This window comes from Malaclemys terrapin, chromosome 9 (genome assembly GCF_027887155.1).
Source record: "Malaclemys terrapin pileata isolate rMalTer1 chromosome 9, rMalTer1.hap1, whole genome shotgun sequence".
NCBI classification, from domain to species: Eukaryota; Metazoa; Chordata; order Testudines; family Emydidae; genus Malaclemys; species Malaclemys terrapin.
The window spans coordinates 28,332,969-28,360,032 of NC_071513.1; the positions used below are offsets into that span (position 1 = coordinate 28,332,969).

A 27,064-nucleotide genomic window follows, 5' to 3' on the forward strand; every position below is an offset into this window, starting at 1 on the left:
ACGCCTAGATGTATTTCCCCCCCAAAAATCTATTATGCTGTTTGTTCAGCATACTTTCCACACATCCTGCATAACCACACTTTTGCATTCCTGTCAACTCATATACAGTAAATTACTGAATTTAATGGCAGGTAGTCAAAAGTTACCTTAATTAGCAGTTTCCTGTTATATGTTTTGTCTCTCCAATACAGTATTTGTTTTTTTCTGTCCATTCTCTCTTTCTTTATCTAACTTTAAAACTCACTCTATTGGGCCCAGCGAAGTATACTAGAATATGTCACATCCCAAGGTTGTTGCTACTAAACCACAGTTTCACCTATTGAACTCTGTCAATGTGGCTCACTACTTAGGCTTCATAAAAACAAGCTTTTGGCTCACCAAAACTTGACTCACCTACAGTGTGCACTTTTAAAATATTTTTCAGATAAGCTTTCAGATCAATTCACACACGACTGCAAATTTAAAGACTAAAATGTTGCAAACAAACATTTTCTATCATTCTCAAATTCCACCTCTCGTCAAGCGTTTACTAGAGAAATTTCCTTTTAGTTTTAACTCTGTATACCAACTTTAGTCCAAAGAAATATTCAAGTTTATAAATCTGGTTTTACAGTCTGACATTGTTGTAGACTACAATGCTGAATTATTCACTTGTGAACTATAACCACCATTCCTCAAACAAATCCTCAAATAAACCCATGGACTGCAAGCCACAATCCAGTAGTTTTAAACAAGGGCACAAACTTTGTGCTATTGACCTACAAAAAGTCAAAATTATGACAAAATAAGTCACAAGCTTTTTAATATTCTGTAGAATTACTTACATTCAGCAAAAGTTTTAATATTCAGCATTATGTATTACCTTACACAAAATGCTATACAGCAAATACTAAATAAAATATCAACCCTAACTCCCACACTTAAAGAAAAACAAAACAAATACTAACTTGAATTCTGGCTTTTCAGATTACTTTTTTCAGTAGAAGTTATTACTGCCAAGTCGCTTATCCATTGAGATATATTCAGCTATTTTTAATAAAGTTGCTGATTGTTATATACAAAGGATAAAGGAATTATTCTAGCTCACCAAGTAAACAACATGTATCTATTGAGGTGGGCACAAAATTAAGTTTAGAACATTAGATCCTTGGGTGCATTTATCTTCAGAAAATAAATGTGAACTAGAAAACATAGGCTAATCCTTTCACAGGAAACTTGTGAAAGGAAACAACATAGCTAGTGAGAACCAACAAGTGCCATCAGAATGAGAGACACTAGAATCACTCAGCTGTTCAATATTTAACTTCTTTGTAATTATTAAAAGGCTATTAAACCACCAACTCAAAAGCTAACTGCAGCAATACTTTTCAGCAAACTGTATAAATTTAAAAAGGTGCTCTAGATTACTGGTAGTACAGATTAAAAGAAACCTCTGCATACAAAAAGACAAGAATAAAGTCATATCATATAAGCCAAGACAACACTAATGGTGAAAACTTACTTTTTCAGTTGAACAGCTCTGAAGGTCCAACCAACCTTTCAATGCCAAACTGCCTGTCTATATGAAGTTAAAGTGTAATTTGCTTTCTAATTTAAATACATTGCTACAGCTTCAGTGGATCCCGTGACTGGTTGGGAGTGCACTGTATTAATTTGGGAGACTACATTAATTTTTTTTTATTTCCTTTAAATCAAGCCTTTTGGCTAAGTAGGGCTGAGATATGTCTACTAGAGTAAAATATCGTATTACACAACAGCCTGAGTTCCATAACTCCTCCAACAAGAAAAACTCTCAATGTCATCACAGGCCCCTTAAAAAAAAATAGCCACAGTAGTTTTAACACTACTAAAGTTGTCTCAGCTTGTTTAGTGAGTTTGTTTTGCTTTAATATGCCTGGAGGTTTTAGCTATAAGAAGAGAAGAGCAGAAGTGGAGCACGCCAACTGGTTGACAACAATTCCAAACCATGAGGGAATCCAATTCTCAAAGGTCAAAAACTGGTTGGATTACCCCTCTACTTAAAATTCTTCATTTTCCAACAGAATTAAAGAATAAAAGAAAAATGAAAGCAGCAGAAGTGGGCATTTTATAAATGCAATACCACCAGGGGTGCAGGATTAAGATCTACAGTCAACCAGATAAAGCCACCACATATAAAGGGGGTTCATAAGTTTGGAGCAACAGGTAAAAACAATGCATTTAGATCTCTCAAACTTTTTTACTGGTGACCCCTTTCACATAGCAAGCCTTTGAGTGTTACCTCCCCTTATAAATTAAAAACACTTTTTTATATATTTAACACCATTGTAAAAGCTGGATGCAAAGCGGGGCTTGGGGTGGAGGTTGACGGCTCGCAACCCCCCCATATAATAACCTCGTGATCCCCTGAGGGGTCCTGGCCCCCAGTTTGAGAACCCCTGACGTAAAAGCTTCTGCTAAATACTATGCTTCCATGAAGATGGTCTTCACTCTTATAATACTCCTGACCATGCTATGTCACTGCAACTATATTACTCAACTGTACCCCTGCCTGAAATGTCATCACTGTGGTATCTGGTCACCTGAGTTGCATATGTTAGCTATCTTATAGTACAGACTTTGCATGCTTCCAGAAGGGGATGTAGGTATAAGTCTCATGTGACACTGTTAAATAGATCTGGATGTAAAGCAGGAATTCCATTTTGCAAAATATTGAGATTTTGACATTTATTTTCATTCTGATGTGGAACAAAAACAGACCTTTCAAAAATTTTAGCCAAAAAAAATACCAAGGCACCCCAGAACAATCATCAGTCCAATGACTACGGCATTCACATGGGATGTGGGAGATGCTGGTTCAAGTCCTGTTCTGCCTAATCACCAACTATAAAAAAAAAATCTTCCTTTGACCCAATGAATATTTAACTATTCATTCAAAGTGGAACAACTACAACAGTAGACTGACTTTATAGCCTGTGGTTATGGCACTCATCTGAGATGTGGAAGACCAGGTTCAAGTCAATCATTCACTGGGCTACTGGCTATTGTGGGGTATTTCTGTGTCTCCCTCCCACCCCCTTCCAAATGTTTTGTTGAAACCAAAACATTTCCAAGAAAAGTAATACTACTATATGGAGATATACCTATCTCATAGAACCAGAAGGGACCCTGAAAGGTCATGGAGTCTAGCTCCCTGCCTTCACTAGCAGGACCAAGTACTGATTTTGCCCCAGATTCCTAAGTGGCCCCCTCAAGGATTGAACTCACAACCCTGGGTTTAGCAGGCCAATGCTCAAACCACTTACCTATCCCTCTACCACTGAGTTTTGTGTTAAAAAAAAAAAATCAATACTTTCCACCAAGAAAAAAAATATAAAAAAATTCTTAACCAGCTCTAATAGTAAGTGACCAAATGAGGAAGTTAATTATGGAGATTATTAGGGTCACTATACATGGAACTCAATTCTAACGATGAGTCTTGAATAGAAACTCTGCAATACCTGGAAGGATAGGTGAGACAAGGAAGAGGATGGTCCAGTATCTAGGACATGAACCTGGGACTCTGGTTAAATCTTCTGCTCCACCAGGGCTGTGTAACCCTGGGCAAGTCACTTAGTCTCTCTCTGCTTCAGTCTCTATCCATAAAAATGGGGACAATATTACCTCTGCTCATGGTGTATCAAGAGGATAACTACATTAAAGATTGAGACATGCTCAATACTACAGTAATGAGGACCATATGTTTAATTTAGGTAGGTAGGGAAGATTTGGGTTGTGTAGCTCACAGCAGTCTATGTAGCTAAAAGATGTTAACATTTCTTAAGTCCTTTGTATACCACACATATAACTAAGTTATTGGGGCAAGTTACAAAGTGTTTGGTCCCTGATCTAGGTTCAACTGTATGAAGTATGAATGGGATCTCACCATGCCCCACAACTGGATTAAATCCCTGAATAGCCCAAAACCAAAGATTTCACCAGCTGTAAGGACATAGTAAGGTTCCTTCCACACTAGAAGCTTCAACTAGATTGGGCCAGCTGCACTGTAAGTGTGTCCCATATCAGTTATAGCGAGGGCCCTGCATAAATCATGATTTCACAGAGCGCATGGAAGTGAAAAATGCACCGAAACTGTTATTTTAACTTTGTTTTTAAAGATAAATGTCTACAAAGTCTTTAGTACAATAAAATCACCTTCGCTAGTCAATTTCAAGGACCGAATGAATTTCACAAGTATCCTTAGTCAAAATTAACTAAGTTTACTGGTAACATTCATTCCATTCTCAAAATTGGCTAAATTTAAATTGAAAAATTCTTTGTCCATTTTATGATGGAAAGACAGTAGTTTATAGAACAGTATTTAGTGTATGGAAGGAAACTGTGGTCCATAATGGAAATGCAGAAAAGAGGTAGTGTAGCACCCGGATGATTGTGTTTACGGAAGTTATTGGAAGACAGAGGATGGACAATGAAATAGGTAAGATTTAAAGTTGATGGGGATGTATTTAACTTGTTTCTTAACTTAATGAAGAGGTCTAAATATGTAAATCAGTTAATATCCCAGATGACAGTTGTGTTAACTAGCATATAATGATATTCCTTCAGCTAGAGCTGCAGCAAAGTTTCTTGCAAGCTATCCTGGTGGACTACTTCAAGTCATCTAAAAACCAGCACTGGTCTCTTCAGAGGTTCATACTCCACAACAAACAATTCCAAGATAAGCTACCCCAACTTCTAAAGTGGTAAACAAAAACACTAATACCCATTATTATGGTTTGTAGTTACACAACTAGTATTAATTCACTGGTTTCAGATACTGATAAAGGTATTTGTGTGCTTAGATTTTTTGTAAAACCTGTTCTCATTTATGTCGATTTTCACAAAGTTGTCTATCATTACGGTGCTTAAGCACTGACACAAGTTATAAACACAAGTTATAAACTACTACTACTACGCCTCTCAATTCTTATATCTTCAAAAACAGATTATAAATCTTGTAAATTTTCAGCCAAACACAAATTTAGGTACTTAATTCACCTTCCCAGACTGCCAATATTCATAACAGTTGTATGCCTAGTCTCTAGATACTCTGCCAATAGTGTACACCAGTAATGGTTCAGTATTTAACAAAATACAAAAAGAACAAATTTAAAAGGATGTCTTATAAACAGCAGCCAAAATCAAAGCGATGCACACTTGTTTCAAACTGATACAACAATGAGCACCAGAAAAAAAGATGCAGAGAATTAGCACAACAACAGAAACAGTAAGGCTTAACTCATATACATAACAATATTTGCCTTCTCCAAAACTAACAGCATTATCTTAAGCAAATATCCCTTTTGTTATGATTGAATAATTTCATTTCTGGTCTCTGTTATTCTGGTTTGTTTCCTTGTGGATTTTAACCAATGAAAAGATAGTTTTCCCATGTATATATATCTATTCTTCAAAGAGCTTACAGCATGGGTAAAACAATTTACAAAACTAATAGATGCTATCTGAAGAGACTGACAGATGTAATAAACCAAATTAAAAGACATAGGATTTTGAAGTTAACACTAATTCTAATTTTGCATATTACCACCTTTATTTGATTAAAGGCTGATTAATACCCAATTTAAGTACCTCTTTTCATTTCTTAATTCATGTGACCTTTCCAAACACAGAAATGTTCAATTCCCCCTGACTCTCTTCAAAAGAAAATGCTAAAGTACTACAAGAATTCTGGAATAGTATCACAACACAAAAATGCAATATTAGTACAAGTAAATTATTCATTTTAATTATATTTTAAAAGATTGAGTTGAAAACTGAATATATGTTGTAAACAAACAAGCTTACTTATGTTTCTTAGTAATGCCAGAATTCTCTTGTCTTCTATGTGTATCTGGCTAACTTCTCTAGAATCAGTGAATTGTTCAATATAATCTAATTGTTCAAAAACACATCACATCTAAAAGACCCAACCCACACAACTTCTTAGAGAGTTACAGCTTCTGGTAGGTACATGGAGGCCTTCTTGCATTTGTACATAAAACAGTTATCTTTACAATTAGCTTTGAGGTTCTAAATACATTGTGAGCATAAGTACAATGTTCATTTTGCTTATATTGCCCAACCTATTAGTGACTGCAATAAGTTTTCCACTTTTAACAACAAACAAAATTGTTTGCTGAATGGCAAGAAGTTAAAAGCATCTTCTAATCTTACAGGAACTTTATAACCCAAGCATATTTTGGTATGGGCCCTTGAACAGAAGGGGTTCATACTCAACAGGATTTCAGATTTTGTTGAATGAATTTTTTAAAATAAAACTTGTCAATCTGTTTCAATATGAGAAAGTCAAACATTTGTTATAGATATGATAAGGTAACTAGAAATGCAGAGTGAAATAGATTTCCTAGTGTTATTTTACATGATTTCACTACAGAAATACACAAAAGCACAACAAAAGGCATCCTACAGGTTTAATTAACCTTCAAAAAATAGAAGCATATTTTGGTATGAGTAACTTGATGAAATTCACTTGACTTATCTTGAAAGAAAAAGTGGCCATAGCCACTACAGCCACTATAAAGGTGACCTGAAAAAGAGATCATGACCTGTTTCTTTCTTTAAGGTGTATAAATAAGATTAGAAAGATGTCCTACCTCTCCCCTCACAAAAATATCCACTTTTTTTAAAACGTAAATTCAATCCTTGATGACTGTTTCCAAGGGAGAGTCAATGGACAAATAAAGCAGTACATCAAAGAAATCATATGTGAAACTGGATAGGAAAGAGGAAGTTATTTTTATTTAACATGTTGTTCCACATTTAAGTAAAGCTCCTGAACACACACAAATAAAAAGTAGTTTCTTTTGGTTTTGGGTGGGGTTTTTTTTTTTTTTTTTTTTTTGGTAAAGATTTGACACCAAATCCCTTTCAATAAGAGCTTTAAAAAGCTCACAATGTACATATAAAGAGCTCTGTCATACTACCTTTCAGACCACCTTTCAGGTGTTTCATATATCATAAAGAAGCAATTACAGGGCACAACTTCTCCTTCAGATTCCTCCTAAATTGGCTTTAGCGCCAACTCAAACGAATGGATAAGACGTAATTCAAGTGGACCAAAAAGTCAAATGAAAAGGCATGAACCAAACTGAGAATCTGGCTCTGACTCTACAATTGTATCGGGTCAAACAGATCCTTGCACTCACATGGAGCTCCACTAGCTCCAATGGGGATTTGGCCAAACAGATCCAACTGTAGGATCAAAGCCAAATTCTCAAAGTTCCATTCATGTTCTCATCTTGGGAGAAAGATTACATTTGTAGAAGAATTATTAAAAAGGACATGGCCAACATGACACTTTAAACAGTGTCCTGGTCACTTTCACATTCTAGTTCCCATGAGTATACTGTTATTACTGCATATATATTTATAAGCAAAAACTTAGTTTTCATCTATTTAACATCATGAAAACATTTGTGTATATTGACTGTTGTAAAAATATATTTCATTTGCCATACATATGAAGCCTAAACTACTTGACAGGATCCTTAACTGATCACTCATTAAAAAAAAAAAAAAAAAAAAAAAAAAGACAGTTAATGTCAGTGATTACTAAGTGACTTCTCATTTTTGTCACAAGAACATAAGAATTACCACACCAGATGAGACCAGAGTCCATTTAGTCCAGTGCCTCTGATGCTTCAAAGGAAAAGTGCAGAAAAACCATGAAGTGGACAACTGTGGAATAAATTATCCATAGGGAAAACTTATTTCTAATTCCTCAGAGGTTGGTTTTATGCCTTGAAACAACAGTACTTCCCATAATAAATATTTTATTTTCCCTCCTAGATTGTCAGTTCAAAAAATAAGTGCCATTTCATTGGAAATGTATTTATCTACCTTAAAACATGGGATAAATTTAGCCAACAAGCATATCCTCAAAGATAATTTCTGAATGGTCACCAACAGACTGGAGCACTGATACTAGAGTAAATGGCCTGCCCTGAAAAATATGTTATTGAAAAATCATCACTATTAACTCCTTGCAACTCCACAGAGTCCATGGTCACTTTAGACCCTCCAAATCGAAAACATGAAGTGGAATGATGCAGTACAAACTAAGGTTAATTCTACACGTTTACATACAGGATCAAACCCCACCAATATAAAAAAGATTTAACTCAAAATAAACTACAGTTTAAACCCGGTTACTAAGTGAACAGGGACTTCCTAAAAAGAACTCAAAAATGCTATTATATGTGTGTGATCCAATTAATACAAAATAGTATATTGCAAAATGGTAAATATTTGCATTTTTAGTTTATGAAAATGCAGCTGCAAGGAAAAGTCCTTTATGCATTTAAAACATAAAAGGAGAATATAAAATAAAGACTGTTCAGCAAATGCAATTTGATTTTAATATCAGGCATACTAATTTCTGTTCTTGAATTACAGTGCATCCAAATATCTAATAGAGAGTTGTGTGACTTCATGACAAACAGTTCATTAGTCTTGCTATTTGTGATTCATCCTAAGCCGTTTATGATTTCTCAAGTTTGTTATTTACAAAAGTTATTCAGTGAATCACTTTGTACAATTAAAAGGCCAGAAATTGTATGAACAGTTTGTTATAAATATTCAAAATTAGACATCTGAGCTGTTTTGGTTGGACATATGTCACATGGTACGTTGGCTTCCTGAGCATAACTCTTGGAATCAGGTTTCTAACAAGGTCCACTGCCAATTTCACATTTCCTTCTTTAGTCCCAACCCAGCAAAGCACTTAAGCACAGCGTAGCCCTGCTGTAGTCAGTATGAGCACTGAGGCTAAACCGGTCTTCTCCAAATATTGCTGCTAGCAAACTCATGTGCTAGAATATTTGTGGAAAGCTAAAACTGAACACAAAAGCAACAGGAACACAGTCAAAAAAAGTCAGCTAAAAAAATTGCAATATTTGTTGTAGTCACTTATAGTTGGACGATGTAAAGTATGTACATTTAAAAAATGTGCAAGTTTAAGTACTTATCTATAACACCACCTGAATTTCACCTTTTTAAAAACATATGGATATATTATAGTACTAGTTGAAAACAGCTGAATGATGGCATGTAAATTCTTCAGAATAAAAAAATATTTATTGCTTGAGATGCAGTTCTATTATTTTAACAAATCGTAGTATAACTACAATCTTCATACAACCTGCAACGGAATGTTTTTATCCAGACATCCATTGTTACTATTATAATAGTATTTTTCTAAATTACTTAGATACATAGACTGTGATTAAGTATTAAATCACTAGAATATTTAAGCATGTGTACAGCTATAGTAATTACAGTACTTAGAAACAGCACTCTGTGGACACACTACAGAAAAAGAATAAAATACAACAGAATTAAAGGCTCCCTCTGGTTTTCTTGCTGAAATGAAGTACCATACTTTTTTATGTATAAATGTGCATTATCAGATAACATAACTTCTGCAAGATCCTCCAATAATAGTGCCTCATTCCCTCCTTAATATCCAAGGCATACTTTATGTATGTTTGTACTTAGAGACGCACGCACTGTGTTACTAAGTACAGCCCGATGTACCACAGGAAGTGAGTGAGACCTGTTTTTAGAAGCTTTAACTTACAAAACATCTTCCATATGTGTAACATGTAAATCAATCCCTCAGACACATATGTGTGATCATTCAGTTCAACCGTCTTACCTGATAACTCTGGAAACCCAGATTCCAGTGCACTTCTGATTTCTACATTTAAGTGCATAAAAGAATAATACTGAGCTGTTACACACTACTAGATAAATACAGTACTAAATATATATTTTAAAATTACACAGTGCAGCTAAATCACATTTGGTGCTCCACTTCTGGCCAGGTCTCTATTTAAGAGGAAGTAAGGAAACTTTAAGGCTTAAGCCTTATTTAAACTCCTCTAGCAAGAGCTTCTTTGATTTTACTGTAAAACTGCTATGGTCCCAAACCCTTGCTAAACTCAGACTTCTCCCTGTAAATCACTAATTGGTAGGTACTCTATGGTTATTTAATGAGAAATGTGGTAGTAGCCTCTGTATGCAGGCACAAAAATACAGGCTAATTGGTAAAATTATGCAATCAGAAAAACCCAAATAAATGTCTAACAAAACTGTAACAGCAGCAAGAGCATTTAAATTACCAGGATAGTTTATAGAAAGTCCTATACCAAACAGCATTTTCTCCACCACAACCTAATAGCTTGGCAATTGTTAAGTTAAACACACAAAGAACTGCGCACCACACCAAATTAACATCTCACACTCAATGACCATTAATTCATCCAAAGAGAAGCTGACACCGCTATAACTTTGCAAGTGTTACAGGTAGTATAAATCCATGAGAGAAGAAGTTTGTCAGTTCCTGCTGAGCCCAGAAACAGTAACCAGCAGGGCTCTGGGTATAAGGAGGTGGCAGCTAACTGAAGGGGATGGGAACAGTTCGGGGTGGTGGTTTAGGAAGTGACTGGTGCCTCAGGAGAGTAGTTGAGGGGATGAGTTGAGGCAAGTCTGATTCTTTGGGATGGACTAGTTGATGGGCACTTTGAGACCTCAGGAATGCAGGGCTCAGGGTGATGACTGAAGGGGCAACTTAGGGTGGGTAGGGTCTCAGGATATGAGGTTCAAATTCACTGTGTAGCTAGGATCTAGGGGTGGCTGAGGATGGCAAGGATGAGTATGCAGGATCTATTCAGTATGACTGGGAGCAGTAGGAAAATGAAGAACAGACAGGCACTTGAGGTGGCTGGGGGCAGCAGGATTGGAGTAACAGACAGGAGGGACCTAGCTGGATTGTTTCAGGCAGAAGAACTGGGATGAGGGGCAAGTGGTCTCTTGGAGGCCAGTAGGATAAGGATGAGGAACAGCAGAGCTCTCGTGGGAGACACAGACAGATCTACGGGTGAAGGGCAGATAGACTCTTGGGAGTCAGCAGCTGGGAACAGCAAGATCAGGATGGGGCAGGTGGGCTCTCAGGGGATGGCAGTAGGATCTAGGGCAGAGGGGCACATGGGCTCTTTGGGACAGCATCCAGGTGAAGTATAAGCAAGCTCTCCAGAGGTGGCAGCAGAATCCTGCAAGGGTGGAGACACACATGGGCTCTGAGGGGAACTAGAGGAGGAAGAGTGTGCAGAAGAATTCTGCAGGGGGATTGCTAGACTTGGGCTACGGGGGAGCAGGATCTAGACGTGAAGGGCAAGGAGGCTCTCGGGGGGAGCAGATGGGGGGGCTGACAGTCTCTTGGTGGGGGGCAAGTGAGCTCTCTAGGGGACAGGAGCGGGATGGGGAACAATGGGGACTGACAGGACCGGGATGGGGGGCAGGTCTCGGGGGAAGGATCAGAGTGGGGGGCAGGTGGGCTCTCTAAGGGATGGGATCGGGGGCAGGTGAGGTCTGACAGTCTCAGGGTGGGGGGCGGGCAATCTTGGGGTAGGGGTCAGGTAGACTCCCAGGGGCAGATCGGGGGTGAGACGCAAGTAAGGGCTGATAGTCTCGGGTGCTCTAAGCTTTTCGCTCTCCGGCCCGCTGCCCCAGCAACCCGACCCACGCGTGGGAGCGGGGCGGAGACAGCAGGTGCCCGCCGGGCGTCCCCATTCCTGGTGCGCGCCCCCGCAGCCCCGCACTGACCTCACCACCACTCATGCACAGCTCCATTTTGTGGCAGGGCTCCGGCTCCTCCGCGTCCTCCAGCGGGGCGAACGGCACCATGTCCTCGCGCCCGCTAGCCGGGGAGCCGCCGCCGCTCGCAGCCGCTGCTCATGTCCCGGCTCCGCGGCGGCGGCTGCTGCTTCTGCGGCCTCAAGGGCAGCGCGCTGCCGAGCCGGCGGGTCCCCTCCGCCGGCCCATAGAGCGCGGCGGCGTCGCAGGAACTGGCTCTGCTGCTACTGCTCTCCGGCGGGGGCGGCTCCGCTCTGCCCGCACCGCGCCCCCTCCCCCAACATGGCGGCCGGGGAGGGGGCGGTACCGATGCAGCATGGGAATGACGTCAGGCCGGGCTGGAGAATCCCCGGCACGGGGACGGGGGGGTGGGAGGCGCACGTGGAGCGGGCGGTGTGGGGGAGGCGGGGGATGACGTGAGCCATGGCGTGGGTGTGATGCACGTCCTTTGTAACGTCCTCAGCGGGCTGCGCATTCGGAGCCTGGCCGCTGCGCGGGGGGCGCCCTTCCCCCTCCCCCGCCCGCGAGCCTGGCGAGCGTCGACCCGCAGCAGAGCGAGGGGGACCCGGCTCCAGGCCAGCAACCCCTGCGCCTGCACCCGCCCTGGGGCGGGATCCCCGCTGCACGACCCGTGGGGACAGCTTGCGTGGGGGTGCCCCCCCTCCCTGCAGGACGGTGACAGCCCAGAGCCCCCGGGGGTAAAAAGCACACCGGGGCCAGAGGCGACCCTGCACAGGGTGGGGTGTGATCCTGCCTCATCGCTGGTACTGCTGCTTATTGCTGTCAGTGGAAGTTAGGGGGACCACACCTCCCGCTATGATCAGGACCATCCCTTATGGTAGGGGTTTTGGCTTATACAGGCAACTATACCTCCCCCTACTCCCCTGCAAAAAAAAAAAGTGTCCTTGTATTTCACACTTGCTATCTGGTCCCCTTAGTAGGCGTTTTGCCTGGGGAAAATTGAGTGAGGACTGCAGGGTGCCAATGCAGCCCCGGGCTGCTGGGGATGGGCATCGTATCTTTAAAGCCAAGGGAAGTAGTGCCATCAAAGTCAATGAGGTTACTCACACAATAAAAGTCAGGGATGTGCTTACCTTGTGGAATCGGGCTTAAGCCCTGATCCTGCAGTAAAGCTAAATTGCATACGCACAACACTGCAACTGTGGGCACTTTGAATTCCTCAGGTAGTAACTAATGACTAGTTTTATAGAGTCCAAGGCCATGAGGGACTATTGTGATCTTCTAGTCTGACCTCCTGTATAACACAGGCTAAGACACCTACAGAGCAGTAGCAGTAGTTCATGAGAAGAGGTCGCTGAGTTATCAGTGCTAAACTGGCTTACAGATATCATTTCATATTTGCAGTAAACACCTTCTGTATAAGTTGTTCAAATGACAGCAAAAAAAAAAAAAAAAAAGCCAGTGATTAACTTGTGAAATTCACTACAGGGGAGGATAGGAATATATACTCAGGTCTAGAAGCTGCTAGATCAAACTAAGACCCTATTGAGGTCTTGCAACCTTTTAGAGCCAGAAACAGCATAAAAGCATGTACTTGTATGCATGAGAAAGGAAGGGATCATGTATTTCACCTTGGTTACAAGCACCAAGAGATTTATTCCTCCGTTACCAAGTATATAATTAAGAGGAACATTGCATTGTTTCCAATTCTGAAGGAGTTTGGCACTGTAGTTAGTTTGCTATTTGCCAGATAAAAAGATGTACGAGATCCTCTGAGTGAAAGGGTTTTTGATTTTTTTCCCCTAAATCATTCTTTAATTGTGGAAGGAAGAAAAGTTGTGGTTCATGGAACACGGTTAAAAATGTGTGTTTGGAAATTATTACCCAAGACAGAAATCTATTCTGAGAACATTTTAGACTTATTTAAACATGCTGCATGACCAGGGCCAGCCTTAGGATTTATGGCTTACCCTACGCATGCCCTACGCAGTATTATTAAACTGGTTCCCCTATACTCCACTGAAGGCGGTCCCCAGCCGGCACCACTGACCCCACTGAGTTGAGGGGGCACGGCCACCACTCCCACCCGCAGACCCCCAAAACCCCCCATTGCTGACGCATACCGAGCTTCGTACGCCACAGATGCTGTGGCAGAGGCTCAAGGCAGGCTTTGCACTGTCACATGGGGGCTACATCTTGCCAGAGCCCTCCTGCAGCTGCTAGCCACTCCTGGCTCACCACAAGCATTTTGACAGAAAGTAACAAGCAGTAATAGCAACAATAATATATATATATATATATATATATATATATATATATGTATGTGTGTGTGTGTGTGTGTGTGTGTGTGTGTGTGTGTGTGTGTGTGTGTGTGTGTGTGTGTGTGTGTGAGAGAGAGAGAGAGAGAGAGAGAGAGAGAGAGAGACAGCGCGTGTGAGAGAGACAGAGCCTCTGTGTATGTGTGTGTTGGGGGAGTGTGACAGAGTGTGTGTGAGAGTGACAATCTGTATTGGGGACTGTGATTCGTGAGAGGCAGTGTATGCGAGTATGAGAGCCAGTCTGTGTGTGAGAGAAAGTGTGTGTGTTTGTGTGACAGTGAGCGCACTGTCACTTTATGTCCCCCACCCTCACATGGAAGTTTCGCTCCTCCTGTCTTGACCCCCTACCGGATACTGAGCAGCGCCAGCAGGGAGGGACTCCGCTCCGGGCGGCAGTGGACTGGGCCACCGCCAGTGACTGGTCACACCACTCTGGGCTCCCCAGGACTGAGGCAGCAGAGTCGGAGGCTGGAGCCCTTGACTGGCTGTCTGAGGAGCGAGTGAGGGAGGGGGCAGGGAGAAGCCCTCAGGCCCAGCACAGGGGAGGGGCCAGAGAAGAGAGGATTCCAGTAGCGGCCAGCAAGGGGAATGGTGCCCCAAATTTTTGGGTGCCTGTAATCCGGCGTCGACTCACCCCTGCAGTGCCTCCTGCTGGTTGTCTCGGGAATTAGCTCACCCAGCATCCAGAGCGCTCCCTGCAGGCCAGATGTCCCACCTGTCTCTGGCCCCCATGTCCCTCCCAGACCCTGGTGCCCTTGGCTTCGGTGCTGCCCCCCTAGCAGTACCCCACTCTCCCTCTGGGTCTCCCTGCCCAAGGGAACCCCCACCCCCTATCCCAATGTCACCTCAGTTGTGGCTACTGCCAGTCAGCATCTAGCCCCCACACCCTGGGGCAGACTGCAGTCTATCAGCCAATCACCACAGGCAACAAGGGATTTGGACTGGCTGCTTTTACCCACCCTCAGGCTGCCCCTCTGCAACCCCAATACCTATATGGGCCTAGGACCAGGCCCTGCAGCCTGGGGAGTTGCTGGCCTAGGGCTTTCCAGCTCCCAAGGCTTTTCTCCAGCCCTGCCTCACTCTAGGTCCCCAGAAGAGCTCCCGGCAGCCAAGCCAAGCCAGCCGCCCCCTCTCCCTCCAGTCAGAGGGAGACTCCTCAGTTTCTGGCTACCCTGGCCTTCTTATAAGGCTGAGTGGCTCAGTTTGCGGCATGGCCCCAGCAGCAGCAACTTCCCCAATCAGCTAGGGTTTGGCTCCTTTTTACAGCCCCAGCCCTCTGCAGGGCTTTTCCAACCCCTTCAGGGCTGGAGCGGGCATTCACCCTGCTACAGTGCCCTATGCAGCCGTGTATGCTGCATATGCCTAAGGACGGCCCTGTGCATGACCTTTCACCAAGGAGCATCACATAAAGCTAGCAAGCACCCTCTCAGTAAGAGACAGTTCTTGATTGCCAAATAATTTTTATACAATTGGCAGGACTGAGGGAGCAAGCTGGTATACTGCATGGTTCAGAACTACTCAGCCTTGCTTATTTCTTTTTACTAAGTGCACACAAGAGGAAGTTGTGGTGCTGTTTTTCTTGAATACACTTGGAAGAGCAGCATGGCTCACAGAATTACCCATGATGCATTAAAACTGAGCTGTGTGACTCCAAAAGAGAATTGGCTATTGTAAGTATGACATTATAACAACATCCAGTTAGCGTGTCAGCACTTCCATTGTAAACCTGTTTTTAAAGGCTTACAACTCAGTCATAGAAGACAAAAATGTTTTTGGCTGAAGCAAACCATGTGCGCCCAGGAAGATTTCTCCCCCCCCCTCCCCCCCCGAAAATGTAGTTCACTCACAAAATATTTAGGTCCAAAATGAACATACTATACACAGTGTTTGAATATTTATGAGCAACTACTTTTGATTCAAAATATGTAACTGCTTCTGTTTATATTAAAGGCTACTCAGGTCTCTCACACTTAAAAAAAATTGTTGTTGGCTTGCAAGAGGGATATTCAGGTTTTAGAGTGATCAGGTGGCAGGACAGGAAATGAACTTCACAGATTCTAATAACAACTGCAATCAGGAGATGCAGCCAAGTTTTTGTGCCTTTAGTTCACACCCAGGCTGCTCCCTACTCCTATGCCTCTGTTTGCACACAGGCATTATTAATGTTATTGATGTGCATCGGCAGAAAGCCAAAGGACCAGACCTCTTCTGTGTGGTTAAATATGTAGGCAAAGAAGTACCACTGGGCAGCTATTAATTTAAATCAAAAGGGATGGAAGTGAGAAATGATTTTTTTTGCTGGTGACACTTCAGCCCTCAGCAAAGCTTGCCCTTTTCCTGCATTCCAGTCAGGGCCGGCTCCAGTGACCAGCTTACCAAGCAGGTGCTTGGGGCGGCCACTTCGGAGAGGGGCGGCACGTCCAGCTGTTCGGCGGCAGTTCGGCGGACGGTCCCTCACTCCTGCTCAGAGCGAAGGACCTTCCGCCGAATTGCCGCCACAGATCGCAATCGCAGCTTTTTTTGTTATGTTTTGTTTTGTTTGGCTGCTTGGGGCGGCCAAAACCCTGGAGCCGGCCCTGATTCCAGTCACTTATTTTGAAGGCTGTTGAGACAGTTCCTACTTCCCAAAAGGGTGACAGGTTACAGACACATATTCAACGACATACAACATTTCAGAATTAGAGGGGGTACGGAGGTGAGCAATTGGAAAGGATGGGAAAACTCAAGTGAAGACAGATTGAAAAAAAATGGATTGTTGCCTTACAAAGGAGATAAATAAGAGAGCACATGGTCATATAAAGAATGAATGAGATAGAGATCAGGAGCTTTGCATTTCCCTGTTTCATAGCAAAAGCACAAGAGAATAGTCAATGAAATTTAAAGGTGGCAAAGTCAAAACCAATAAAAGGAAATATTTTTTTCACACAATGCATAATTAAGTTGTGGAACTCATTGTTAGGGGATGTCATTAAGACCAAAATACTTGGCAAGCTCCAAAAAGAGATTGGACATTTATATGGATATAAAAATACCCAGAGTTATAACCATTAATGCTAACAAAGTGATGAAGAGATATTAAACCTCATGCTTTGGGATTCATGGTTGGAGATAGAATGCAGTACTAGATAGACCACGGGTTTGATCCAGTGTGCAATTCCTATGTTCCCATGTTAACATTTGTGCGTAATGGAGCCTTAGTTTGGAGTGTAAATGCCATCTGTTATAGTTGAAATAAAAATGTGTTCTCATGTCAGCATCAAAATTTTAACTGATATTTTCTGTCAGCTACAGTTCTGTGATTAACTGTTTTAGACAAAGATTTAAAGCTAACATGTAATTAAAAATATTTAGAAGCTGCTAGCTTTGAAATGACTGATATGTATTGCATGTCTTAGTGAAGTCCAGGTGGCAAAGTCAAATACATGTTCAGTATCATTTGCATATTCAGTGTTTCTGTATTCCCAACAGACTTTGAGGAAAGAAATAAGAATAAGGTTCTACAGCCTGCATTGAACTTTTCCTACCCCAACTCAATCAGCTCCATTGTTCCCTTTATAGACCTCAAACTGTGGTCATATGTCAATAACCAAGTTCTTAGACAGGTACAACACAGAGAGTCACTATGCACATCATGTCTCCTGTTCTGTGCCTCAAACTTGTTCTAGTTAGCCTATTTCAAAAGATATATACAGTCTCCATATCCATTCAATCATTGGCTTCTCTAACAAAACTACAAATAAGGGCATTGTATCATATGGATAGATTATTCTGCTTCCCCACCCTATCAGCGGGTATTAGAATCCTCCAAGAAAATGCTGACTGCGGCAGGTACAGCTCATTAACTCCACCCTGGATAATAAGGGAAGCAGGAGTGGCAATTTGGGTAAATGGAACTGGGTTTTAGGTCAGAGAGATCTCCGCAAGGAAACTCGTAGAACAACAATGCTTGAGGAGAACACCTAGGCTGAAGAGTTTGTAATTCTGTGATTTATCAAAAAGCCAAACCCCAGGAAGAGAATAAATGTCAACTAATTTTGTGCGGACCCTGTTCAGAGCAGGGTGGGAACGCAACATACACCTCTACCCCGATATAACGTGGCCCGATATAACATGAATTCGTCTATAACGCAGTAAAGCAGCGCTCTGGGGGGGGCGGGGCTGCGCACTCCGGTGGATCAAAGCAAGTTCGATATAATGCGGTTTCACCTATAACGGTAAGATTTTTTGGCTCCCGAGGACAACGTTATATTGGGGTAGGTGTACCTGCAAACATCAATTAGTACCAATTGTGAAGATGTTTTTTGTGATATGGATACATTTACAATTGAGTCTATCATCTCATTTCATCTGCCTTGTCTACCTACAAAAGATGTATCACTTTAACTGTACAGGTATAGTACAACCCCATCCCCATTCCAAGTCTATGGATGCAATTATACAAGATAAAATGTGCTTATAGGGTCTAGTTTATTCCTGTATGGGAAGAGGAATAAGCTATACAGGTTTAAGGCACATTTATACTGGTGTTACTCCATCCACGCTTTGAGTTGTGCCATTTTATCTATATCAGTAAAAAAAAAAAATCATACCCCTAACTGAGTTATAAGTACAAAACCTGCATGCAGACCAGGCCTAAGCCACCAAAGAGCCATTAGTTGGTAATGACTTTTGTACACTACCAACCTGGGCTGGACCTAAACTAGTGAACTAGGTTAAAAGCATCATATTCCATTATTGGATCTTGTCTGTACTCATACTAAAAGAGAATAATTAAGGACCATGTTTAAAAATACATATATTTACATAAACGTGGTATAAACCATGCTATGAAACTGTTCTGCTGGTTTTGTAACTTAGTTTATTGCATGGGAAATCCCTTTCCACACATGGTAAGGAAACTCATGTTCACATGATAAGAGCAAGAATTGATTTTATGCACAGTTCTGGTTAACATGGATTTGCCATGAGTGAAATGACCCTAACAGAACTCTTGCCTCATTTTTGTTTTTAAAATAATTAATACTTTCTCATGTCAATCTTCCCTAATTTTTGTAGTTATATTGTTAAAACTCATGGAAAAACACAATCTGCCCCTTTATATGTGATGCATCACATTTATCTGTTTTCCATTCCCAATTTAGAAATGTTCATTTGCCTAAATAAATAATCTGATCTTGTTTTCAAGGATAAGAATCAAGCTGCCTGAAAAAAATTAACAATGGAACCGTTATTGAAAATGAACTCTATCATACCTGACATTTGGTCTGGCAGGTCTCTTTTAATCGCTGGAAGAACTTGTTGTATATAGCTATAATGTTTTGCCTCCTGCATTATTCTGCTTCAAAGGAGTGTTACTTAGAAACAGGCAATCCTAATTAGATTGAGTTAATGTAAAACAAATTTGAAATGTTAAATCCTCTACCCACTGTAACACAATTAAATTTTTAAGTTAAAAAAAAATGTATTGTACAAATACTACTAGAAAACACCCTATGGGCCAAATTCTTCAGTGGTGTAAATCCACTGAAGTCAATGGAGTTTCACCAGTAGAGAATTTGAGCCTATATATAGTATCAGATGCCAGTTGCAAAGCATTTCCCATTTCAATCCCTAATTTCACATGCTCAGACCTTTTGGAGAAAAGTTTGAGAGCAAAATAGCTTCCACCATTTTTTAATCATAAGAGAGTAAAAAAGTACATTTTCACCAAATTTTAAATAATTCCAACCACACTTTTTAAAATAAGACAACAGCAAAAATGTCTGAAGGCTAAAGCTTGAAACTTGGCTTGAATATTATGCAGCAGGTTAAGGGCCTGACCCTTTAAGGTGCTAGGCACCTTCTTAGAGGAAGGTGAGAACTCTCATCATCTCTCCAGGTTTTGTCCTACATGCGCTCTTGGGGACTACAAGTTTTGATGACAGAATAGTCAGTTCATATTAAATCCGCTAGCCCAATATTTCCAGATTAGGAATCCTGCAAGCTATATGTGCCCCACAGATTAAAGATTTTCTTTTCCTATTTTTTCTGTTTAAAAACACCACCTAGGAAATTAAATGACAAAAACTGTTTTAATGCAATATTAAAAACCTGGAGGCTTCCCTATCAGAGAAGGGGAGGCGATATTCATTGGGAGTTCTTCCATGCCAGGGATTCCTAGATTGATGGGAGCAGCAGAGTGTGCTTGAGAGATATCCATGCTGGAAGAGGAAAGCCTGATAGCAGACGAAATAGTGCCCTGGGAATTAAATTAGGCCACAAAAAGCCAGAGAACATTCTGGCTAAGGATTGGGCTGGGAAACAGAACTTGGTGAAAGAGGAGTTCTGAAGGACACAAAACTTGTCTAGAGAAAGAAAGACTTCCTCCCACATGTAGTAAAGATAATGCATAGGTGAGTGATAGGACAGTTGATAATGAAGCCAAAGTCCATGAAAAATGGTAAAAGCCTGAAAAAAGTCAACCTAAAACATGAAAATATATGGAAGTTATAATCAAGTGACAACAGCGTTAGAATATAAAAGCTTATGCTACCACTCCTGCTATAATAAATCAAGGGCCCCATCCTACAGTCATTACACAGGCAAACTCTCATTGGATTCAATGGAAGTTTTGCGGCAGTGCAACAGCACAGAATCAAACCTTCATGGTGTTCTTACATGAGTGTACATCAGGGGTCGGCAACCTCTGGCATGCGGCTCGCCAGGGTAAGCAATTTGTTTCCCTGCTGCGTCCGCAGGTTTGGCCGATCGCGGCTCCCACTGGCTGCGGTTCGCCGCTCCAGGCCAACGGGGGCAGCGGGAAGCCACGGCCAGCACCTCCCTCAGCCCGCGCGCCGCCCCCATTGGCCTGGGACGGTGAAATGCGGCCAGTGCGAGCTGCGATTGGCCGAACGTGCGGACGTGGCAGGTAAACAAACTGGCCTGGCCCGCCAGGGTGCTTACCTTGGCGAGCCGTGTGCCAGAGGTTGCCGCCCCCTGATGTACATAATATTGAATAAGTATATTTGAGGAATTAATCTTTTTCCTAAAAATCTCTGCTGTCCCATTAACTTTCAGGGAAGTTTATGTGATGGTGTGATGTCACGCTATGAAACGGAATAATGACAAATATGGCTTTACTTCATAACTTTTGTTGTCTGCTTACAGCTGCCATAGTGGGTGCATATCAAGCCTCATCCTACTCTTTTACTGTGTTCCAGTCAACCACAGTGAGAAATCTTCCAGTTTAGGAAAGAGATCATTTTGCCTCTTGACTATAGTGGGTTATTACAGACTTGTCTCTTTAGAAAAATATCTTATCTCATAAGACTGAAATGGGAGCCCATCTCTCTCTGAAACAGAACAAGTGTAGTGAATTGTATATTTGGCAATCATTTGCACTTACTGCTGGATAATGAGATTTGATTTCATGTGCAGAATGATGCTGTGAGTAACCAACAGCCAGGCTATTGAATACAACTTGGAAGATATTAGTTTAGGTCTTAATTAAAGATTCAAAGGTCCTGCACCAGCATCACTGGTGTTAAACATCCAGTGTGTAGGCTGGATCTGGCCCACTTGAAAGATTTAGATTGGGCAAACCCCAAGATTTTTTTTAAAGTAAGTTTCAAGCCCGTACAGTTGCAGAAAAAAAAATTCTAACCATAAACTGAGTATATATGGATGTATAATTTATGCAGAGTTATCTTCCTGAGTCCTTGTTCATATACAAAAGTTGCACTAGTTCAACTAAAATTGTTTTTTATGTCATTCAAGGTGATGTGAAGACTCCTCACTAAGCTTAGACTAGCAGGTAACGCCAGGGAAAATAATATTTTCTTCCATTGCAGCTTGCTAGGAACTGTCACCCGTTCTCTGAGCCATGCATTTGTTACCTCAAGAACTGATTACAGCAGCTTACTGTCTTCGGGTCTTAAAGTGGAAGCAATGTAGAGGCCCCATTTTGTGCAGAATGATTCAGGTACTGTGAACATGTCACCCTTGTGCTCTGATTTCTCCACTGGCTGCCAGTCTGCTGCCAGTGCCAGGTCAAGGTCTTGGTCCTAATCTACAAAGCCATCAAGTATGAAGATGCAACTACACCAGGGATCACATCTTCATCCATGACATACCAAGAAAACTGCCCTCTCCTGGGAAAATGCATCTGACAAAGCTGAGGATGAAATGTGAAAGTCAGAATTAAAACGGTTCTCAGTTGAAGAGGCTTCAACTGTGGAATGACTTTCCAGAGGAGATAGAACTAATCCAGAATCCGACTGTCTTTAGAACCTCTCCAAGACTTTACTGAGTCTCTTCTTCAATCAAGCTTTCCCACGGTAGCCAGCAGGATGTATCAAATCAGTTCCTTGTGATGGTGCTACCCACCTGATAACTTTTAGCCCACTGGTTAAGGCACTCCCTTAGGATATGGGAAATCAAGGTTCAATTCTCCCCTCTGCTTAATGGGGAAGAAAGGATATGAACAGGGCTCTAACCACAGAGCTACAGGATAGTCAGATATGAGGCTTCCCCAATCTCTCGTGTTGAAGCTATTCCACTGTGGATAAATAATGAAAGAGTGATTGGAGCAGTGGCACCACACCAGGGGACTCCAACCTCTGGTGGGTGCCCTAATCACCAAGCAACAGAGCCATTCTTACTCTTTTTCTGGCCCAATGACTATTTAAGTATTTATCCACAGCTTGGGAGGAGACGGAGCAGAGAGAGAGAGCGAGAGAGAGACTTTGAACTGGGACCCCATTTCTGCAAAGAGGGGCTCATGACTCCCTACCTAAGGGGAGAAAGACACTGAACTGGAATTGGGGCCTAGCAGGCCAGGGTGTAAGGACTGAATAAATTGGACCCAGGAGGGAAATGTTGTAATTACCTTTGGACTGAATGAGTTATTAAGTGGCCTTGAAGAGGGAAACAGAGGCAGAGTGCTGCAACGTGATCCCTAGCCCCAAGGGGAAGCTAAGGTGGCAGCCAGGTTACACTGCCCTCATATGGTTCTCACATGGACAAAGTTGGCTTGTGTCTGCACTCCAAATTTCTTACTAAGGTAATTTCCAGTTTTCATATGACTCCGTTTATATACTTGCCAACCTTCCACAACACCTCACTCTCACAAGGAGGAAAACATACTTTGAACATCCACAGTGCGTCACCATTATAACTGGACAGGACTAAGGCATTTGATCATCCCCTCAACTATTTGTCTTTTTTGCTGATAGAAAGAAGGGAAAGCCTGTTACCTGTCAGATGATACCTTCCTGGATCTCCTCCTGCATTTGTTTGTGCTATGACATTGCTAAAGATCCTACAAGGGCTCAAGCACCTTCAGCAGCTTTCCTGGATCATGTTCCCATTACTGACATTTGCAGGGCTGCCACCTGGTCTTTGGTTCATACATTCAGCACTCATTATGCAATCTCCCAGGCCACTGGGGTGATGCTAAGTTTGGAAGAGTAATGCCTCAGTCCTTGTTTAGACAGATTCCAATACCATCTCCATATGGAACCACTTGTGAGTCACCTAAAGTGGAATGGACATCTGCAAGTACTCGACAAGGAAAAAACTGATACATACCTGTTCAGAAACTGTTCTTCGAGATGTGTTGCACATGTCCATTCCATGCCTCACCCTCTTTTTCCTCTATATTGGAGTCAGGGGCATGCACAGGAATAAAAATTTGGCCGCTTTTGGAGGGGCACTTTCTGTGCCTTTCATGGCTGAAGGAGCTGGCTCTCCCCCCGTCCTCTGGTGGCCATGGCTTTCCCCTTCTCCCCCCCTGGCCCTAGGGAGAGGAGGAGGAGAAGGAGGAGCTCAGTCTCCCTGCCCTGGAGGAGTTCTGTGCCCCCACTGATTGGGAGGGCCATGCCCCTGCTTCCCCGTGCACGCCCCTGATTGGAGTCACTTCAAATACTGGCTTCTAGTGTGAAGGAACTGAGGGGGATCAAAGCGTCTCCACCCATTTATGCTCTTGGCTGGTGGCACAAGTGTGCAGAGGGCACATGTGTCGCACAACAGGTACCGCTGTGGGAAAAAGTTCTCCAGCTCTGGAGCATGGACATCTCAAGTCAAATAGACATGCAACACATCTACTGAACAGGTATGTAGCCCTTTTTTAGATATGAAGGTTCATTACTAAATGCCCTTTCAGAATATTGAGCAGGAAAAGGTTCTTAGTGTATCGGAATTGCTTTCAATACGAGAAAAATTTATCATGATGAAAAAAAACAAGTTCTTATGTGATCTCTCTTTTAAAAGAGGTATTTTAAAAGAAAATTCTCCCTGAGAAGGGAGAATTCCCTTGACCCTTTATCACTTTGGGCACTGTCAAAGATATGTAAACCCTTAACAATTACTATTTTTATAAGAAGCTCTGGAACATTAAACAAAAATATACACATACCTACAGGTAAAACAAAAAGACAGACAACTGAAAAAGTGGGATCAAATCATACTTGCCACAGAAACAATTTTTTAAAACCTAAATTAGCTCCTTTCAAGAGAGTGTTTTAATTGATGCACTTGCTTTTTTTCAGATAATTATTAGAATACTTACTTTAGACTGGGAGAACTCCCACTCCTTGAGAAACAGAAGGCAACTTATCTCTCCCATCCAATATTATTACATAGCTTTCATGTGTCACCATAACTTGAATCAATTACTATTTCTTCTTCACTATCAAGATTACTTTCAAACCACCTTGACTTCTCTTCTGTCCAAATTTGGCCACACCTTGTTTCATCAGTTCTTTATTTGGAATACACATCACATTTCTTCCTTATGTCAGCTTTCTTCCCAGTGATATCGTTAGTTTATGGTCATTCAATCCTTTCTTTAAGTTCTGACTTCTTAATTGCTAGCTAATGACAAGAATCTTCCTTAAGGCCACAATTCAGTAAAGTATCCCTAATCAGGAAAGCATTTAGGCACATGCTTAACTTTATGCATGTGCTTATGTCCCACTGGAGCCAATAAAACTTAAGCATATGCTTAAAGTTAAGGACATGCTTAAGTGCTTTCCTGAATCAGGGCCTAAGGGCATGATCCTGTTTCCATTGAAATCAATGGCAAAACTCCTAATAACATCAGTGGGGTAGGATCATGATGTAAGTAATTGCTATCAGGAATTTAATTAAATCTCAAGTGATTGACATTTTTTGTTCGGAAGGTTTCTATTTCAGAACAAGTGTCTTGCTAAAATATCTCTCTTCATCTTAGTCATGACTGATAACAGATTAATCATCCCAGCTTCTTTTCACTTTTTTCTGAATATGAATTTTTACATATCAAACATGCAGGACTTGAGTTTGGCTGTCCATCATAGCCGATGAGGATGCCACAGCATGTCTTGTGTTCTCTTGTGCTGTATAGTCTGATCTGTGAGGATCCAGATCACAAACAGATGTTACATAGAAATGTGTAGGCTCCCACTAAAGCATCTTGGCATGATGCTTGACCCTTTTTTTTTAAATCGGTCTTTTGCATCTGTCTTTCCCAAAGTGTTTGCAACCTTTATTGAGAGCTGCTCTCCACTGAGGTCTGTCCTTGGCTGTGTCTTTGAAGTTATCAATATTTATGCCACATGAGTTAAAATTCTGCTCCAGGGTGTATTTGAAGTATTTACATTGACCATCCTTCCTGCATTTTCCAAATTTCAGCTCACTGTAGAGGACTTTTCTTGGGAATCTGTCATCACCCATTCTGATAACATGACCTGTCCATCTAAGCTGAGCTTTGATAATCAATGCTTTGATGCTGGTTGAGTTTGCTTTTTCAAGGATGTTAGTGTTTGACATTTTGTCTTCCCATTGGACCTTCAGAATAGAGTGAAGATAGCTCAGGTAAAATTTTTCAAGTTGCTTAATGTGTCTGTGATAAACTTTCCATGTTTCACGCCCATATAAAAGAGATGTTATCACGGCTGCATTGTATATCATCAGTTTTGTTGACAGTTTGATAGTATGCTGGTTAAGTATCCTATGGTGAAGTCTTCCAGAAATCTGGCTTGCCTTTCATATTCTGTTTAATATTTCTTGATCTAGGGAACCATCACTTGAGTACTGTCAAGGTATATAAAGTGATTGACATTCTTTAATTCTGTACATTGATGGTGATGTTTTGTTCAGTGGCAGTGATTAATGGGGCTGGTTGGAAGAGGACTTCTGTTTTTTTCAGCTGAAAGTTTAGTTGCCTCTGGGAACCTCTAAAGGCTAAGCTGTAGGTCACTTTCACTATAACTGAGAGGAGCACAATCATCTGCAAAAAGGGCTTCACATATGAGTTCCTCAAGGACTTTTGTCTTTGCAGAAAACCTTCAGAGTCTGAATAGTTTTTCATCAGTTCTGCGAAGAAGAGACCAAAGTGAACCACTGTCAACACACTGCCTTGCTTCAGCCTATTAGCTACGGTGAATGGTTGAGAGAGGCCACCACCTGAGAATACTTGACCAGCCATGTCTTCATAGAATTGACATATGGTAATAAACTTGGTGGGGAAGCCAAACTTTTGCAGAATTTTCCAGAGGCCATTTCTGCTCACAGTGTTGAATGCTTTTTTTAGATCAATGAAGACAGTATATGGTTCCATGTTTTGTTCAATGCATTTTTCCTGAGTCTGTCTCACAATGAAAACCATTTCTGTGGTACTCTAACCTGATATAAATCCATATTGGGTGTGGTAGATACCTCTCTGATACTGTTTTGACAAGCTGACTGAGCAAAATACAAGCAAGGCTTTTATTGCCTGCAGATAGCAAGCAGATAGTGGGGTAGTTGCCACCATCAGATTTGTTGCCTTTATTTTTGTATAGGATAGCTATGATCGCATCTCTGAAACCCTGAAGAATTCTCCCAGTTTCCCAGCTATCTTAATAATTTGGAGGCCTGCAAGTTTAAAGATTTCAGCTGGTATATTGTCCTTGCCTGGTAAGATCCCTCTGCAAGTCACATGTGACTTGATTAAAGGACTAAACATTAAAATGAAATGAAAAATTAAAGCATAGAAAAAGAGAATCATGGGAGAGGAAATGATGCCAAAGAGGGTTCATAAACTAGGTGCTGATCTACACACAAATCAGGAGTAAATTTTACATTAATGAAATGCCCTGTACTAACTCATGCCT

At 41.6% G+C, this 27,064-nt stretch overlaps 1 protein-coding gene across 1 annotated transcript in view; it reads right to left on the reverse strand.

The window, feature by feature from the left end:
* The window catches only part of RPS6KA6 (ribosomal protein S6 kinase A6), an 81,831-nt gene extending 69,915 nt beyond the window's left edge, over positions 1-11,916 (reverse strand). The window contains exon 1 of the mRNA XM_054039593.1: positions 11,644-11,916. Within this exon, the coding sequence (XP_053895568.1) occupies positions 11,644-11,724 (81 nt within the window). The 5' untranslated portion in view covers positions 11,725-11,916. The remainder of the gene's footprint in view (positions 1-11,643) is intronic.
* Positions 11,917-27,064: the final 15,148 nt, after the last annotated feature.